The following is a 20,296-nucleotide window of genomic DNA, read 5'->3' as shown; positions in this document are numbered from 1 at the left end:
TTCTTAAGATATTGTTTTGCCTATGTCTGACCTTAACAAAAGCCAACCTCTGCAAGGTTTTTATTTCTCCGCCACTAAAACCGTAATGTAGTGTATTTCCACAAACGGTGGGTGTTATTTACTCAACTGCAGTAGCAGGCATTCATTTGAAACAAGGTGCCTGTTTGAGAGGATGCCTTTATTTATATATGCTTGTTCAAGATAAACATGCTCACGTTACTTCCTGTTACAATGGGAATGAAATGTGTAACTCAAATCTGTATCCGCATGTCGTTTTTTTCGTGGTTCCTTTCAATAATGGTTGGAAATGGAAATAATTGTTGCCCCTCGTATTCTTTTTTTTTTTTAAATGTACAGTCCCAACATGAACAGTGACTGCTTGGGCAAACTTATGTTAATAAGACAAGGTTGTTAAGATTGAGTACCCTAATGTAGTAAGCGACCCACAAGTTATGTTTGAAATAGTGTTACAAGGCTTGCAGTGATTGAGATGTGAACTGTACTGGCATACAGTATCACAGTTTTCAAGTCTCTGCTTGCTGCACTCTCAAGGTTATTTTGTTTGTCTTGTGTTTTATTATTTAAGTTATTTGGTTTTTTTTAACCCAGTTTTCACATTTCTTACAACTAAGAGAAGAATATCTTTGTTTTTTTGTTAATTTGATTACAATTTGTCAAATCATAAACGGTATGTCAAGTAAATATGTTAGATTAAAACATGTATTTGAATATTTGAACATTTGAATGAAATTTAGGTGAATGTGATATTACCTTGCTTAGTGGGAGGTAAAAAAAAATAAAAAATTTGGGAAAATATGAAACTTTTCCATACCATGTTGTGATTATTAAGGCTTTTATCGTCAATGTCAGCAGTTTCTGATGGTATGAAACAAGTGTTTGAGAAGCCACTGTCAATTTCACTGAGAAAAATATTTGCACCACAGCACTAAAATATTGAAATAATACAAATATATTCATATTAGAACAACATTATTCATATATATACAAGTTCTACCAGACTTACACAGCTAATATAAGATACTGATCGTCATTTTAGAAGAGTATGACACAAAGAATGCAAAAACAAACTAGGTTTTATAGACTAGCTCTCTTTTCTCTTCTGTTTAGGTAGCAGCAGAGTCCTAATCCAACAGTGACCATATATTGTGTTTTATTACCCTGACGTTAAAGCTAACTGACTATAAATGAACTCCCAAAAATAAAATAACTGGTATGTAAAGCAAAACTGCAGCTTCTACGAGAACTTTAAAAGACTACTACAGGAATATTGACAATCCACAGGACACTGTTGGCTTGTAATTGAGGCGAGAGCTGGAATCTAAAAGATTCATCCTCCGCTGTCAATGACGTTTATTTGCAAAACGTTAAAACTGTCCATAGATAGCCACTTTGCGAAGGGCTTTGAATAATCTTCAGCATCATTGTGTTCATGACGTTACAATGATGGTCCTCTGATAGCTGATACTTATTTATAAAAGTAGTATTATTCTCTGACTGTTATCTGCATTTGAACTGTCAGTCGTGTAAATGGCATGTTAGTGGTCATACGTGAGCATTTTTCAATAAGAAAGTGGTGCTCACTAATGGATGAGCACCACCATAAAAACTCATCAGACTTTCAAATTCCAGTGCAACATGCTTGAGCAAAATGAGTGTTTATTGCATCTTTCAAAATTCTACAGTTTTATTACATGTGACTGAAATTTGAATTCTAACCTTATGATTATATGGCAAGTACTATGATGATGTTTTCCGGTCAGATTTTTAATTAATTTTTTTAATGACTGAAGTGTCACAGTGCATCACATGGCTAGAGGCTACCGCAGCTCACCTTGGGTGAAAGAAAGTCTTCAGTAATTCTTAAGTGATGGAAATGAAGTGAGTATTGAAAAATTATATTATTTAAAGTCGTTTCAAATAAAAATCAAGAACAGCTCTGCCAAGGCTGAACTCCAGCGTCCTGCAGGTGGCGATCATGTCTGCCATCAAACATGGGTCAGAGCTTTCCCACATACTGTACCGCTTTCAAAAAATGTTGTGACACTGGGCTTGATAAAATTATCATTATGAAATAAAACCTAATTTTAAATATAGATTTTAATATTAGCTGCACGGTGGGCGACTGGTTAGCACATCTGCCTCACAGTTCTGAGGACCCGGGATCAAATTTGGCCTCCCCTGTGTGGAGTTTGCATGTTCTCCCCATGCCTGCGTGGCTTTTCTCCAGGTACTCCGGTTTCCTCCCACATACGCAAAACATGCATGGTAGGTTAATTGGAAACTCTAAATTGCCAGTAGGTGTGAATGTGAGCGCAAATGATTGTTTGTTTATGTGTGCCTTGCGATTGGCTGGCGACCAGTTCAGGGTTCTCGCCCAAAGATAGCTGGGATAGGCTGCTGCGACCCGAGTGAGGATAAGGGAAAATGAATGAAATAATTTTTGTATTACATTAGTGCGCAAAGAAAGAAAATGCAATAAGCAATTGTTTTGTTCAGCCATGTCAGCATTCAGTTGTGTTGAGTTGTTGGTGGATTTGGTTAGCATTGGTCAGCATTGGTGAGTTATCGGTAATTCATTTTGGACAAAATATGGCACATGCTGCATGTGTGAACTGCTACTTCAAATCTCTTAATGAATTCAGCATCAATTTCTACTTGAGAACAAAACAAATGAGAAAATTAATTAAACCGATTTCACGACTAACAATCGGTTTCGTCCGCAAGCTTTTTTTGTAATTAAAAAAACAGTCCAGAACTATGCTTTTGTAAGGAAGATCAAGCTTAAATTTTTACACTGAACAAAAATATAAACGCAACACTTTTGTTTTTGCTCCCATTTTTCGTGAGCTGGACTCCAAGATCTAAAACTTTTTCTACATACACAAAAGGCCATTTCCCTCAAATATTATTCACAAATGTGTCTAAATCTTTGGTTAGTGAGCATTTCTCCTTTGTTGAGATAATCCATCCCACCTCACAGGTGTGGCATATCAAGATGCTTATTAGACAGGATGATTATTGTGCAGGTGTGCCTTAGGCTGGCCACAATAAAAGGCCACTCTGAAATGTTTTGGTTTATTGTGGAGGTCTGGGGGGGGGGGGGGGTCAGAAAACCAGTCAGTATCTGGTGTGACCACCATTTGCCTCACGCAGTGCAACACATCTCCTTCGCATAGAGTTGATCGGGTTGTTGATTGTGGCCTGTGGAATGTTGGTCCACTCCTCTTCAATGGCTGTGCTAAGTTACTGGTTATTGGCAGGAACTCAAGTCGGTTACGACGACAAACGGCAGTCAGGTCGAGACCTCGATGAGGACGACGAGCATGCAGATGAGCTTCCCTGAGACGATTTCTGACAGTTTGTGCAGAAATTCTTTGGTTATGCAAACCGATTGTTGCAGCAGCTGTACGGGTGGCTGGTCTCTGACGGTCTTGGAGGTGAACATGCTGGATGTGGAGGTTCTGGGCTGGTGTGGTTACACGTGGTCTGCATTTGTGAGGCCGGTTGGATGTACTGCCAAATTGTCTGAAACGCCTCTGGAGACGGTTTATAGTAGAGAAATGAACATTCAGTTCATGGGCAACAGCTCTGGTGGACATTCCTGCAGTCAGCATCCCAATTGCCCGCTTAGTCAGAACTTGCGACATCTGTCGCATTGTGCTGTGTGATAAAACTCCAAGTTCAGAGTGGCCTTTTATTGTGGCCAGGCTATGGCACACCTGTGCAATATTCATCCTGTCTCATCGGCATCTTGATATGCCACACCTGTGAGGTGGGATGGATTATCTCGACAAAGGAGAAATGCTCATTGACACAGATTTAGACAGATTTGTGAACTATATTTGAGGGAAATGGCCTTTTGTGTATGTCGAAAAAGTTTTAGATCTTGGAGTCCAGCTGATGAAAAATGGGAGCAAAAACAAAAGTGTTGCGTTTATGTTTTTGTTCAGTATAGCTCAACTGATGTATAGATGTATTTGTAAAATGATGTGAGGATTACATCAAAGTTTGTGGTCGGCTACAAATAACAATAACAACAGGAGAAATATTTACGTAATTTCCAGAATGTTCCTGTGTACTTGACCAAATGTGAAATAGGTATCTCAAATGGACTTGCAGCTACATGGACAAGCTTCGTGTAAGAAATTTAGACCATGTTTAAAAATGGCTGCAATACCAAAAGGACATTCAGTTTCCTGCTACATGAAGATTTTCTCCCAAGGCTCCATGCTACATGACAAACTCCAACTAGCTAGATTAGAACATAACTAACAAATTGATATATCATAAATATTAAGCAGGAAACCACAATGTTTGGATGCAAATGTATTTTGGGAAAATGCATTTTGTTCAATAGTCACTGCAGTTGACACCATTCATTTGCACTGTGTAAACATGTATTTCAAGAGGTTTTGAGGAACGTGAGGGGAGTGAAAGTCAGAGAAATGCAAGGAAAAGGTCAAGGGGTTGATGTCCACGAGTCTTGGTATATAGTTGGATACGTTCATGCTCAGGCCTTGTTCACACTGCACCAGGCAGCTGCGGAGAAAGAAGATGAAGAGGTTGGACATACAGAAAGCAGACAGTGCAACCTGACAGTGCAGGTAAGAAGTGATGGATTAAAACATTGCCTCACAAAGGTAATGAATCCATTTCGGTATAAGGCAGCTTTTTCCCAGTTCTCAAGTACACAGGCAGCCTTCCAAAGTAAAAACTTAAGGACTTTTACTCAACAATACACACACATACAAAAAAATAATAGTTGGAAATTGACAAAAAACCTAAGCACTAAATGTGTTTATTTTTTGTTAGGTGTATTTATTTGGACAAATAACATTTAAAAAATACCCAAACAATAAACTTTGTTTTGTAATTTGTGTTCAGGTATTGACAAATCAACATATCAAACAAGTCGTTCTGACATTTAGTATTTTAGTAGTATTTTAACTCTAATCAACTTTACTTTCTTAGTTTGCCAAGCTGATTTTAAACTCTAAATTGTTTACCAATTTGACTTTAATGACACCCTTCATTTGGTACTCCTACCACTAAATACCATAATCCCATAAATAGTGATGATTGGCTGGTCAGCAGAGAATTGTTACTTTGCTGTTCTGTTTGCTGTTCCAATGTAAATGGTATGTTTCACAGCCTCACATTAGCCATTTCTATTTCAGACATGCAAACACCAAAGGCATGAAAAAGGTGACAGACCAAAAAAACACATTGTTGGGGTGGCCGGGGAGATCCCCGGGCCCCCGTAGAGAATTGTTTTTAATTTTAACAGAAATTAAGCAATCTGTAAGACTCTGAAGAGTACAATAAGGCAAAAATAAATACAAACTTCTTTACGCAGAAAAAAATATTTACACCGCTCAAGTACATTTTGATGTACAAATTTAAGATTAAAATGAAATTTTCCGAATTTCTTTGCATTTTTGTTTTGGCCTCCAACGTGAGCCAGGCCCAGCTCCACCTGCACTTGATGCCTGCTTCAAGCTGTGCCACGTGAATAGCATCCTCCTCTTTAAGCACTCTCATTCTGAAAAAGGATTGACTGACATCAGTCTGTTTCACTTCATTTTTCACGATTAACAACATCAAAGGCTAATCCCAAATGCATCCTCCAGGAAAATATTAAGTATTTTTCCATTTTTTTTGGGACCATTTCTGAATTTGAAGCTAGCTCATTCTGTGTTGTGACATAACCATCAACATCGCTCCATCGCTTGATGCATTTAATATTAACATCCGTAAACTAATTAGATTATTGTAGGCACATTTCCTAATTAATATAAGACGTACTCGCGGATCAGGTCTTGTCGCCGATGTTACGTGTGCTTCGCGGTTCTGCTGGGACCGCAACCTCAACACGAAAATACAAAAGAGCAGTGCAACAAATACGACACTGGCTGATCTGATGAGCAAAACAATGTTGCTTAAACGTAGGTGTAGCAATAGAGAATGTCCGCTCCAGAGGTGGGGAGAGTAGCCAAATATTGCACTCAAGTCAGAGTACTGTTACTTGACAATAATGTGACTCAAGTAAAAGTAAAAAGTAGTCCTCCAAAAAAATTACTTGAGTAAGAGTAAAAAGTACACAGTGAAATAATAACTCAAGTACTGAGTAAATAGTGAGTAACTTCTGATTTTTTTTAACCACAGCATGAACATCAATAAATTAAAAATAACAGAATAAAATATTTTTTTACTGCACGGAGTTTTCTGAAGTTATATATGGGCTGAAATACCCACATTTGGGCAGACAGTGCCAGACAAATACTACAATACATGAAAGCTGTTGTTTTTGTTTGTCTAGATGTAAACACGAGTAGCTCACCGTTGCCTTCATGGTAATGACTATTCATTCCACACATTCCCCATCCACACACAGATGTAATTTCTGATCTATCATCAACTGGAAACGACAATCAACCCGGCTAGCTTATCTATTGTTAATACCCGGGAACCCCAATAGAAGACGTTGTGTGAGGTCATGTGACTTTCTTGTGTCGTTTGATTGGCGAACGAGACTTAAACGTCACTAGCGCTTTAACTGGATTGGAGCAAACAGGGCCCGATGCGGAAGTCGAAGTTGTAGTCTCGCGCACAAAATAGTTGATAAATAAGCAATAATTGATAAATAAAAGTAGCGAGCAACATTTACATCATTGAAACGGAGTAAAAGTACCGTTACTTCTTAACAGCTGAAGCGGCGGAAGTGTTTTTTTTCTGGTGTCGTCAACTCCTGTGACTCCAAAGCAGGTCCCGAGCGCACAGGCGGAACCTCAGCACGAGGCGCTTTCGCATATTAGTCCGCCGCGAAGTAATATTCAGAAATGACATCTGTGTGTGGATGGGGAATGTGTGGAATGGATCTAGCTGCCAGCGTTCATGAGTACGAAACAGCCTACGATGACGACAGCTGCCAGCGTTCATGAGTACGAAACAGCCTACGATGACGACAGCGACGGCGAACCCCCCAGGAAAAACTCAGCGGATCTGTACGATTCACGGAAATGGTCTATTTTGAGTTTAAAACGGCAAATTTCGCCGAAAGGCGACTGATTTGCATGTATGCTATTTGCATTTTCTTTTATTTATAGTTCTTGTAAATAACGCAGCACAGTTAGATATGCAATTAACAATACACCTGACTTTAACAGTGTGGGTGAAGTCGACAAGCATGAGCGAATGAGTGTTGCATGGATTTAAGAACATGACAATGTGTGCTTGTTTTGTCTCATGTTTGATATTTTAAGCGATTTGTTTCTTTTCAACCTAGATATATTACAAACCTTTTTTTCCCAATTGAGTTGTATAGGTTAAAGCTCACATTAATGGTGGTGGTGGTGGAAGAAGTTATTCTAATGAGGATCAGCGCTATAGAAAATGGATGATGTATAACTTAGGGATGCTACGGAATGGGAGGAAAACAAATGTGCTGCTGTGGATTTTGACAAAAAAGTGAGTTTAAAGACGTTCATGTTTCTGGTTTACATTGTAGTCAAATTCAATGTCGTGTTTCACCCTTTCCACCTGCGAATTAAGTCACCCTAATTAGGGAGCTACCTGCTAAGCTGATCTATCATCAGCTGGAAACACTTACCTAATCAGGCTTATTGAACTGGAAACATAAACGGAGTAAAAATTATTACAGCTACCTCAGATCTAGGTAGCTGTAATAATCTGATCTATTACAGATCACCCTGAGGCAAAAAGGAGGCATTTATTTGTGGAGAGGCATTGACCATTTGTTCAAGTGGACGTATGACGCAGCCTGAGACTAATTCAGGCACGACATCTACAACAGCGGAGACAACTATTTGAAGACAAGTATTACATGAAATCAATGTACGTGTCCATTGCCAAGATCCAATCAACTTCATTATAAAGCTCAATAATATTCCAGAACTAGAGAATGCAATTTCTGTAGAAATTGTGTGTGAATGCCAAACACCTGCACTGAATTACCTGAGGAATTAATTTACCTGTCGAAATGTCAAATCACTGTAAGACTTGCAGTTGGAATGGTTTGAATCAATTGAGAAATGTGGAAGGAGGACGCACAGTATACCGTATATTTAAAATATTATTTATTTATTATATTTTGCGCATTTTATTGTGAAAAAGTGTGACCTTGGGGAATGTGATAAATGACCTGAATATTTTTAAGTTGGAATGGTTTGAATCCATGAAGTATGGTGGAGGAAAAGGATAAATTTACTAAATATCTCTTAATTTGGGAATTACGGAAATGCGATAAATAGTTACCAAGATGTCCCAAATGAGGTAAATATTTTGGGATTGGAATGGTTTGAATCAGTCAAGAAATGCAAAAGGGTGGAATATCGCTGGCCTCGGGTGGAATCCTCGTATCTCCAAAACCCTCACTTGTCAGGAAACCCAAATTCTGTAAATGACGTTTGTTAAGACCATTAACATTGCATCGTCAAAGAGCGCAAGCCATATTCAACACTTTACATTGGTCAATCATTTGTAAATATAACACACACATCTGAAGACTAACGAATAGTATAGATTTGTATACTATATAATATGAAATTTACCAAATTTCGACGTGGGAGGTTTTGGCCTGATGCCAACGATATGTTAAATAGCTCTTAAATTTTGGAATTTTATTGTGGAAAGGGAATTATTGGAATGGGGAAAATTATAGTGGTGTAAAAGCGCAAAACACAACAGCAAACAACTAACACAACGGCAAATTAAAAAAACAACAACACATGACTAATAACCAGAACAAACAACTAAACGCAACAGCAACTAAAATTAATACAACAACTAATAACTAAACACAACAGCAAATGAAAAAAACAACTGAATTATTCTACCGGAAGAGAGAGGTACTGGTGGGATGATAAGACTCATTGCAGATTTGACGAGAGGGAGGACTTGATTGGACGACGCCGTCCATGCAGCCCAACCTCTTTTAAATTTGTCATCAGCCTGTGCATACTTATTATTATGGTGATTAGTCCTGAACATATCTATACAGTATCACCTCATATGTATCATACTGTAATTTCTTGTGTATAATGCACACCCATGTTGGTGTATATAATGCATTTTTACAATGCATGATTTTGCTTCTACCCATATGATTAAAATATGAAGTATTATCTGTATTTTGTTAGTTTTCACAGAATTATTATGACGTCAAGCACTTTATTTGAACACGTAACACTTTCTTTTTATTTTCTTGAGAAAACATGCTCATATGTTTGATTACCCAGGCAGAATTTGTAAGATGGGTACAATTCTTTAAAGAAAATATGAAGGGCCAGGTGAAACACAAAATTGTATTTTAATGGGATTCAAATTAAACCGTTAAGCGTTTCAGAAAACCATTATCATTAAACAAAACATAACCATAAAGACATTAATGATAGTTGTTGTTCAGTAATCAGTCGTATTTAAAAACACAACATTTCACAAATTCTGCCAGGGTATCTAAACCTATGAGCACAACTGTACATATACACAGTCATACGTACCCCTGTCATATTGGAATGAAACTGGAGGCTACAACCTTTCCCATAACCTCTAGGTGGCGGTGGTATATTGGAATGAAAGTGTACAGCTTTTTCATAACCTCTAGATGGCGGCATATATTTATAAAATGTGAAAGTTTTTTCCATTTTCCACTATACGGGAAGTCCTCGATTTACGAACGAGTTCCGTTCCTACGCTGGCGACGTAACACGAATTTCCGCATTAGTCGGATTTTACCGTTAAAGTCGAAATTTACGGCGAAATACTTCTGTTACGGGTATTGTCCCACGTGATTGTGACAGCAAGTTCAGTGTGTGCGGGCGTGTGCGTCGATGTGTGAGTGAGACAGGACTGCAAAGAAGGAAGGAGTGCGCACCGGTGCGAGTGTGCACAGTGGCAAGTGTCGTGACGGTGACCGGGGAAGAGTAGCGATTAGCGGAGGACCTGTTGACGTTGAATGTGCAGCGGAGCTAATAAAGCCATTAAAGCAGCAAATCGATGCTTCGAGCCTTTATTGTTGCCGCCACTCAGCTCACTAACTCAATAACTCAATAACTTCCTGGTCAAAGCGTCCAATCAGGTCCTCGCTCTCGTCCAAACAGCGATGAGTTTTATCACCTCCACCAGTACCTACCTCTTCCGGTAATCAATCTTTTGAAGTTAGAATGGTTTGAATTGGCTGATAAATGTGGAAGCATTTCAGCATTTTCACAATTTGATTGAGATTGTTGAATCCTAATGGACTTGTAATTTACAAAACAAGAAAGCTGTATGGCCTCTTTCCCATCTTTTGTTTGTCACTTTCAAGCACTAACCTGGCACGGCGACAGAGGAAATGGCCTCTGGCTGGCACAGCGTGTCCACTTTCACATGCTGAAAGGCTTTATTGGGGCCTGACTGAAGGTGCCTGGAAACACAGTGGCGAGCACATGTGCTTTGAGTTTGCACATACTGTACAGTCCATCCGCACACTCACACACACACACATACATACAGGCTCAGCCCGCAAAATATAGCCCTCAGCAATTCCTGTAGGAGTTAAAATATTAATGACAGTGAGTATCTGGTACTGTACGTGAGTGACATAAACTTGAAGCAGCAGGCAGTTTCAACGTCAGCAGCCTTGACAAATCTCAAGTGCTTCAGCCATTCATAAACCAGATAATTCATTTGAATTAATTTAACGAATGCAAGAAAATTTCTCCTAAACTAAAACAACACCGCTAGGAATACGGTAATTAAGCTGTAAAAGCTGTAATGAACGGCAATAAAGATTAAAATGTCAAACATGCAAAGTGGGAGAAATAGTATGGAGAGACGGGTCCTCCTGATTCTACATTTGCTAAGCATTATTTCCTGTGCATTCTAATGAAGGCAGTACTTTGCAATTTGCCACAGGAAATCATGAAATTCATCTAACTAGTATCATACCTCTTCCACTCCTCCTCTCCGTCCCAGAACTCATAGACAACAAAGGATAAACCATCTGGCAGACGCACGGCAGTTACACTGGAAAAGAGACAGACACGAGCAGGACAAAAGAAGAAGAAGAAGAAGAAGAAGAAGAAGAAACAGACAAAAGATCATAGTTTGAGTTGAAATATACTGAAATATTAAAAAAAAAAAAATTGGGGGGGGGAAAGTTTGTTCTTTTTGCATAGGCTTCTCTTGGGGTGGGAAAAATTGCAAAAAACAAACAACAAGAAAAAGAAAATGAAAAACTAAATTCTCCATTCCAACATTTGTCTTATTCTTGTAATTCTTCATTCTCATAATTCTAGGACTTTATCCTCGAAGTAGTAGTTCTCGGTAGTTTCCGGTATATAGCACAGAACTTGTAAATACATTGCATCATACAAAAAAATAAATAAATATATATATATATATATATATATATATATATATATATATATATATATATATATATATAAACCTAAAAGCAAACACAGTCTACTATTTTTTTTCAACGGCAAGCTTTTTCCATTTTTGGGGTAAAAGGGAAAAAGCTTGGACGAAGAAGAAGTTTGATATTTAATGTTTAAAAAGAGTCATAATCTAGAATAGAAGCCTCTCGAAAAATCACAAACTTTATATAGAATGGAAAACTAAATAATGTAAAATATATATATCCATTTATATATCTACTGTAGGTAGGTGATGTCCGATAAGGTAATTCTGTTCACACTCTCGGACTGCGCATTTGCTACCATTACTTGTCGCTGACCAAGCCCTCTTGCGTGTCATGGGATGTCTAAACCAATTCTCAAAAGTGAAAACTGCTGCTGCTTATGTGAACTAGCAAATCACACTCCATTAAAAATTCATGCAGAGCTTTAACGGGCTCGTGTTATGTGCCTTGTTGTGCTGACATTCAAGTTGCAGGCGAGCAAATGGCTATGTACAGTATATTCAAAGACGACATTGACTATACATGACCCAAATAGACATAGACATCCCTTTATACCAAATATTGTAAGGTCTTATATGAGAGCATTTTTAAATTGCAAGTACTTTTCAGTGAGGGTTTGCAGTGTTTATTTTTTGCAGATACGTTAGGTGCTTGCAATTCTTGTACTTGTAGGGCATGAAATTGTTTATGGATGTGTGCCTGCTCAGATTACCTGTTATCACACAAGTTCGGTTCAATTTCAAGAAGATTTAAGAATTACAAAAGAACACATTGAATGGGATTTTTTTTTTACACTACACATTTTCACCATATCAGACGATGGCAGACAATTCTACTTAAATGAACAGAATAAAAAAAGTGATATAAAAGATGTATTTTCACAGTCGGGATATCAATAAGATGATTAATTCATTTAGATCAGGCCATTCACCGCAGTTGTGGTATGAACGCACTAATCAGTGTTCCACTAATTAAAACATTTTCCTGGTTATTGTATGTGAATAGGATTTAATTGAAAATAATATAATACTGGGAATATGTAACATATAGACACAATACATATGAGTTACAGTGCAGCAATGCTTAAGGGTATTGTATGAGGGAAAGATAAACTGAATCACTGAAAAGTTATAATAATGATAATAATAATAATAATATACCTTTAAACTAAAAAGAAAAAGTACAGTGATTATAAATAGGAAGCGGTATCATATGTGTATAACGTGAACATAAAGTGAAATGAAAATGACGGTATTCATTCATTCATTCATCTTCCGTTCCGCGTATCCTCACTAGGGTCGTGGGCGTGCTGGAGCCTATCCCAGCTATCATCGGGCAGAAGGCGGGGTACACTCTGAACTGGTTGCCAGCCAATCGCAGGGCACATACAAACAAACAACCATTCGCACTCACATTCACACCTACGGGCAATTTAGAGTCTCCAATTCATGCATGTTATTGGGATGTGGGAGGAAACCGGAGTGCCCGGAGAAAACCCACGCAGGCACGGGGAGAACATGCAAACTCCACACAGGCGGGGCCGGGGATTGAACCCCGGTCCTCAGAACTGTGAGGCAGACGCTCTAACCAGTCGAAGACCGTGCCGCCACAATGACGGTATTGCATAACCTAAACAGCAGTGTTTTCTTACTGTGTTGTATTCAGTTCTCATTGGGGCCAGAGGGGAAGAAATATTACAGGTATTCATTAGGAAGAATGAAGGAAAGTGAAACCATGTAAAATAACATTCTTTCTGAAAAGCGGGAATGAAGAAGATGCGAGGAGACTTACTGAAAGCAGTCTCTCTGAGTGGAAACATTCTTCAGGTATTGCTTCAGAGCCTCACAATAGTCACCAAGCTTCTTCTGGGAAACCACCATCTCCTGACGGATCAGCAATAATGACTGCACACAGAAAATCGCTATTGAAAATCATTGTGTTTACGCCATGCAGACAAAGTTTGACTGAATTAAATATTTTTAGGTTCTCAGGATTTCAAGTTCTTGGAAACCATCAGTAGCAGTTTTTGGCATGTGCATTACGTGTGGCCACAAAAAAAAAAAAAAAAAAAATTACAAAAAAAAAGCTGTGTGAAAGGGTTTTCTATTGTGTAATGGCATGACAAGCATTGCTGTTAAGATGGGGAATTTGTGTAGACTCCCTTTTTAGAAGAGATGCAGGGTGGGGGTGGGGTTCTTGGGGAATGATGGGAAATGTAAGGTACACTATTGTTAACTCCCCTAAGTCTGGATGTTTTTGGTTTTTTTTCTCTCTCAGACAATAACGAGTGAAACTAGTGCGGTTATATGTGTGTAGGCTTGTATTGCTAGAATCGATTGTTGTAATGATCCTTGTAGAGAGCAGCCACCTCTGGTAAGTGATTCATCCATGCATCCATCCATTTTCTGAGCTGCTTCTCTTCACTAGGGTCGCGGGAGTGCTGGAGCCTATCCCAGCTATCATCGGGCAGGAGGCGGGCACTGCTGGCTGTCATCACTACGAACACCTGCCATTACGCCGCTGTGTTTGTATATAAATACGTGCTTGGACACTTGAATTTTTTTTAATTTTGTGACATATTGAAGGCTTTTTGTATGGTCATTTTATCGTTTTTACCAAATAACTCCTAAACATTTGGATACACTATGGTCAATAGTAAAGACCATTATCCGTTTAAGTGGATAATCATCACAATGAGATACTATCAGATACTATGTAATGCAAACATCTGCCTTTACATTCTCATACAGTCTATTTGCAAACACATTCTTTCATTCATTCATTTTCCATAGCGCTTATCCTCACAAGGGTCACAGGTGTACTGGAGCCTATCCCAGCTATCTTCAGGCAAGAGGCGGGCTACCCCCCGAACTGGTCGCCAGCCAATTGCAGGGCACATATAAACAAACAACCATTCACACTTACATTCACACCTAAGGGCAATTGAGAGTCTTCAATTAACCTACCACACGTTTTTGGATGTGGGAGGAAACTGGAGTACCCGGAGAAAACCCACGCAGGCACGGGGAGAACATGCAAAGGCGAGGCCGGATTTGAATCCGGGTCCTCAGAACTGTGAGGCAGATGTGTAACCAGTCATCCACCGTGCCGCCTTTGCAAACACAAATAAAGCACATTTCTGGCTGTCCATTCACAAACATAAAATTTAGACATCTGTCTATTTGTTGATATATATATATATAATACAACATCTGTCTCTCCATCTGTCACATACACATTGGCATGCACAAGGTTGACCCCAACACAACCCCACTCAATGTTCTATGAACTGGAAGGAATGCAAACCAAAAATACTTGAGTTAACTTGTGTGATTTAATTAATGATAGTGTATTATCAAAAATAAAACCATGCCAAAGTGTTTGCTGACTGAGTAAACTGTTATTATTCCCAGTGGGAGGTTTAAACAGTGAGTCTGTAATGATCTACCATTACAACCTTTCAGTTCATTTATTTGTTCCTTGGGAGAGCCCACATAGACGGTCAAACTCCAGTCAAACTCCATAATGAAAGACGCAGAGACAGATTCAAATGGGAATCCACTTGCTGCCATGCAAAATACACACTGTGCCACTCTTTGCTATGCCAGGTTGTATGACATTAGCTTCTATCAGTAATCTATGCATATATAGCTATATATGCATAATATAGAATATTGCTTCTATATTATTTACAGTATTCATGCATAGTTGTTACTCTGGTACGGTGCATTAGGGGTAGCATTTCAGTCTCAGAGTCCTGAGATCTAGGTTCGAATCTCAGTTGGAACAGATCTGTGTGGAGTGTGCATGTATACTCTCAATCTCTCCGGAGATACAAGATACAATTAATGTTGGTAGAATTTGCAGCTCTGGTTAATTAATGTCAGTCAGCTGGCATAGTCTCAAGCTTACCCGCAACACAAATTACATCAAGCGATATAAAAAAAAAAAATGATGGATAGATGGATGTTTTAAATTCAGATCCGACTAGTAGGAGCTCCAAGGAAGATTGCGTTTTAAAAATGTTTGTTGTCGTGATTGTATTGAAGTATTCCTTTGAGCGAGATTTCTGAATAAAGTCAATCATCATCTAAAATAGCTGCAATTCATGGGTATTTTTAAAGTTTTTTTCACTCAAGGTTAATTTTTTATTTTTATTATTTAAATTTACATGGACTCGTCAGAGATTTGCTGCAAATTATTCTCAAAATTTTCACGGAACTGCACTTAGCGTTGTACTTTAAACATCCCCGCTTTGCTGCTACCATACATACACGCGTACCTTACTGCCATTTGCACTGTGTAACTATTGATTATTGTAGCTTTTACGTTATTTAGTTTTCCATTCTATTTTTTTATTTCTCCTTCTTGAAACACAAACCTGGATTTGCACGCCAATCTCAATATACCTTCTCTTCTCTTCTATTCATCTTGTGTACCTCATATTCTATTCTCTCCTATTTATTCTCCATTGTTTGTTTTCAGCATGCAATTGTATCAAGCTATATTTTTCATTGTTATAATAATCAATGAGGCATGGTAAAGACTCAAAAGTGAACAATCCATGAAGGCTCTCACACAGTTTTCAGTGTGCGCATTAATGCACAGTATCAGTAGTTATAGTCTATAGAATAGAGGCGGAATAACCTATGAGGATGTGTAGTTGGGAGGGGAATCAGGCTAGCGTTACCATGGCAACTGAGGAATACTCACACCGAGGTCTTCAGCTCACATTTCATTTTGCTCTCCACCCCTCCCACATGCTCCCCCATTCGGTTTTGTCCTCAAGCCTTCTTTCCCACTTCTCTTTGTTGGCCCACTTCTTGACACCTCAAAGCTCTACAACATTCCGATTCTCCTCGGAAAACCCTCCCACTCCCTTCTACAGAGACCCTCTATTTCTTTCCCCTCAACCACTTCTCTTACACACTTTTACTTTGCTTTTCACTAATCAATTTCATGTCTCTTTATTTTCACTCATCTTTCTTTTTCTCATTTCTCTCTTTGCTGACATTCAACTCTGACCGCTTCCTCTTATGTTCTCACATCTCACTTTGGCTTAACCAATCCCTCATTTATTCTAATAAAAATCAGAATCAGAAGCAGAATCCTCTTTATTTGTCAAAAACACACAAGGAATTTGTCTCCAGTAGCCGGAGCCACTCTAGTACGACAACAGACAGCCATCTTGACAATAAATACTTTTGAGACATAAATACATAAAAACACACTTCGGAGAGTGACTTACCCTCTAGCAATCTAATGGCAAGAGGGAAGAAGCTGTTGGAATGTCTGCTTGTTTTAGTTTGCATTGATCGATGGCGCCTACCTGAGGGAAGGAGCTGGAAGAGGTGGTGACCAGGATGTGGAGGGTCCAAGAGGATTTTGCATGCTCTTGTCTTAGTTCTGGTAACGTGCAAGTCCTCAACAGTGGGAAGGGGGGTACCTACGATTTTTCCGGCAGTCCTGATTGTCCGTTGCAGTCGGAGTTCGTCCTTTTTTTGTGGCAGCACCAAACAAGACTGTGATGGATGAACACAGGACTGATTCGATGACCGCTGTGTAGAACTGCCACAACAGTTCCTGTGGCAGGCCGTGCTTCCTCAGAAGCCGCAGGAAGTACATCTTGTCCTGGGCCTTTTTGAGGATGGAGTTGATGTTGATATCCCACTTCTTGTCCTGAGAGACTAATTCCCAGGAACTTGAAGGTCTCGATGGTTGACACAGGGCAGTTGGACAGCGTGATGGGTAGCTGTGGTGAAGGACGCCTCCTGAAGGCCACGATCATCTCTACAGTCTTGAGTGTGTTCAGCTCCAGGTTGTGTCGGCCGCACCACAGTTCCAGCCGCTCAACTTCCTGTCGATACGCAGATTCGTCACCGTCTTTGATGAGGCCGATGACTGTGGTGTCGTCTCCAAACTTCAGGAGCTTGACAGCTGGGTGCTTTGAGGTCCAGTTGTTCGTGTAGAGACAGAAGAGCAGAAGAGAGAGGACACAACCTAGGGTGGTCCCCGTGCTGGTGGTGCGTGTAGATGAGTTGGTGTCCCCGAGCTTCACCTTGTGTGTCCTGCCTGTCAGGAAGCTGTAAATCCAATGGCAGATGGCAGGCGAGACGCTGAGCTGGAGAAGCTTGGAGGACAGGAGTTCGGGGATGATGGTGTTGAACGCTGAGCTGAAGTCTACGAACAGGATCCTCGCGTAGGTCCCTGCGCCGTCGAGGTGTTCTAGGTTGAAGTGCAGTCTCATGTTGACTGCGTCATCCACAGACCTGTTTGCTCAGTACGCAAACTGCAGGGGGTCCAGCAGGGGCTGGCGTTCAAAGGATTTTATAACCACAGATGTCAGGGAGACAGACCTGTAGTCATTCAGACCCGAGAGATTGCAGGTTTCTTGCCAGAAGCTCTTGATTAGTTCAGGAACAAATTGAATATTGTTCTTTGGACTGCAGTATTATCTGTAAGACTGGAATATGGTTGATGGTGTCCTGACCTGCTCATTGCTGCAGTAGAAAATAAAATTACAATGGGAAGCAGCAGTTTACATACAGCGGGGTGCCAAGCTGTAGAAAAGAAGAAATGTTGCTCTGATAATGATAATTGTGGTTCTGCCATTGCCAAGGCAACCTAGATAACCTACTTCAGAAGTCTATAATATTAATGTACCAGCCTGGACACAATTCGTGTTTTTTAGATCTAGCATCAGTGTTAAGCTGAATGTTCAGAGTTGTGAACAGTGGTTATTTAAAGGTTTCTGCACACTCAATCAATCAGCCAAAGTTTCATTTAAAAACACTATGTAATAACAATTTCCCTACAGAGTGAACTTAAAGAGTTATTGGATATTCAACAATCATTTGCAACTAACTGAATTATAAATGAATACAAAATATGTAATATAAAGGGTTGATCTTTACGACGAGTAATGTTCGTAACTACTATATTCTTGTAGGCTGTCACCAAAATCCAAAGTCAATTCTGGGAGCTAAAAGCAAGACTTAGTTGTGGGCTGTGTGACAACAATGACGTGTACATGCATAAATACAAATGCAAGTACAAATGGAATCACAGTCCCATCAACATCCACAGATCCTAATTTACATATCTACACCTAATGTAGAGCCTAATATGAGAGGAAGGACAATTACATATGAAATCAAGTAAAGAACAAATATATATGTGATTTGCATGTCTGAGCATCAAGCCAAGAACAAAACACACTTGGGCTAGATGTTCTGGGCCAACTTATGATCCGGGTGCATAATGTTGGTATGAATGGACTATTTTCTAGGTTACGCACCACATTGTAGAAAAAGTGGAACGAGTGATTGATGTGTGCCCCTTACGCTTTGGGCGAAAAGAAAGAAAGAAAGAAAAAGAACATGAAATAGACATATATTCTCTGTATTCGAGCCTCTGTGTTGCTCTTCTTCAATTCTGTCATGACCTGACAGTATTGTACTAGCTACACTTCTGCTGAAGAGTACTTTTAATGCTCTTTATTTTATAAACCAGGTACAGTTGCGTTGTGACTTTCACTTGCTCACTGCCAAAGTGAAACGATATGTTGTCCCTTTTGCCCAACCCAAATTACCTCTCCCTCTCTCGCTCTCTATCCTGTCTGTGGTACCTTAGTAATATTGACTTTCTGATTCGTAGCAAAATAATGCATGCTGACTCAGAGAGACAGCTAATGGCAATTGGAAGAGGTATGTAGAATGTGTGCGTGCAATTGTCTGTTTTCTCTTGCAGCAAATGGACTGTCCTGTTTGCATTTGATGCATCTGACCATATAGTACATCCTTAGAATTGCCAACAGGGTTATGGTGCCTGTGCATATGTGAGTTGACTACCAAACACAGATGTACAGTACAGAGCAGGGGTGTCAAACATTTTTGTCACGGGCCACATCGTAGTTATGACGTTTTTATTGTCACTCAATCAATCAATACTAAGATATTATTTCAAATAATACATAGGTTCCAATATTAATTTTAAAATAATTATTTTTTAATTTTTTTATCTTAAACAATATAAGAACCGGTGATCGTTCATTATAAATGTTTATTTAAAGATACTGTATTTGAACTTGCAAGCCACCAGATGCGTGTCATTAGTAGATGCCACGTGCACTTTTGAGTCTTCAGTGTTAATGCTAAACCCCATGTACTGCCGTGCTGCTCACAAAACAATATAATCATTAGAAATTCATGTTAATTTGTTATTAGTCAAATACCTTGTTTAAAGTGAACAAATACAGACCTGAAAATGAGAAGTTGTGGAGGGGGATATTGGAGGGGGATGTGATGTATTCTGGGATTTGGCGAACTATTGGGATTTGGCGAACTACTGGGATTTGGCGAACTATTGGTAATCATATCTAATCTATTCATTATGCTATAATAATTTTCTGTTGGCAGGCAGCATTGGTGTTAACACCTTATTCGTCATATGAAAAATCATCCATCCATCCATCCATCCATTTTCCTTACTGCTTATCCTCACTCGGGTCCTGACTTCAGGCATAAGGCAGGCTACGCCCTACCTGAACTAGTCGCCAGTCAATCATAGCGCACATATAGCGATGCGCAACTATTCACAAGCACATTCCCACAATCACTGAGTGGGAACTTAACCATAGTGCCAAGATTGAAGGGTCCTGCAATAACTCATATTGATGTTTGTTATACTAGTGTTATTCCAATCTTTTAATTTCTGAAGCTCTCTGAGATACAGCAAATCAGTGGGACTGGAAAGTACAACTTCACTCACATGAGCAGTTCCTATTTGCGTGTCCTTTTATGTGCAATGAGTAAAGTTTAAACATAATTCTAGCTACCTAGTGTCAGTTCA

At 39.3% G+C, this 20,296-nt stretch overlaps 1 protein-coding gene across 1 annotated transcript in view; it reads right to left on the bottom strand.

The window, feature by feature from the left end:
- Nucleotides 1–3,921: 3,921 nt before the first annotated feature.
- The window catches only part of necab2 (N-terminal EF-hand calcium binding protein 2), a 179,971-nt gene continuing 163,596 nt past the window's right edge, over nucleotides 3,922–20,296 (bottom strand). Inside the window, exons 10-13 of the mRNA XM_061676991.1 lie at nucleotides 13,238–13,350; nucleotides 10,969–11,046; nucleotides 10,353–10,444; nucleotides 3,922–4,560 (exon numbers count right to left, since the gene is read on the bottom strand). Coding sequence (XP_061532975.1) covers nucleotides 4,532–4,560; nucleotides 10,353–10,444; nucleotides 10,969–11,046; nucleotides 13,238–13,350 — 312 coding nt within the window. The 3' untranslated portion in view covers nucleotides 3,922–4,531. The remainder of the gene's footprint in view (nucleotides 4,561–10,352; nucleotides 10,445–10,968; nucleotides 11,047–13,237; nucleotides 13,351–20,296) is intronic.

This window comes from Phycodurus eques, chromosome 5 (assembly GCF_024500275.1).
Source record: "Phycodurus eques isolate BA_2022a chromosome 5, UOR_Pequ_1.1, whole genome shotgun sequence".
NCBI lineage: Eukaryota > Metazoa > Chordata > Actinopteri > Syngnathiformes > Syngnathidae > Phycodurus > Phycodurus eques.
Note: the sequence above shows the minus strand (reverse complement) of the source record. Positions and strands in the feature narration are given on the sequence as shown.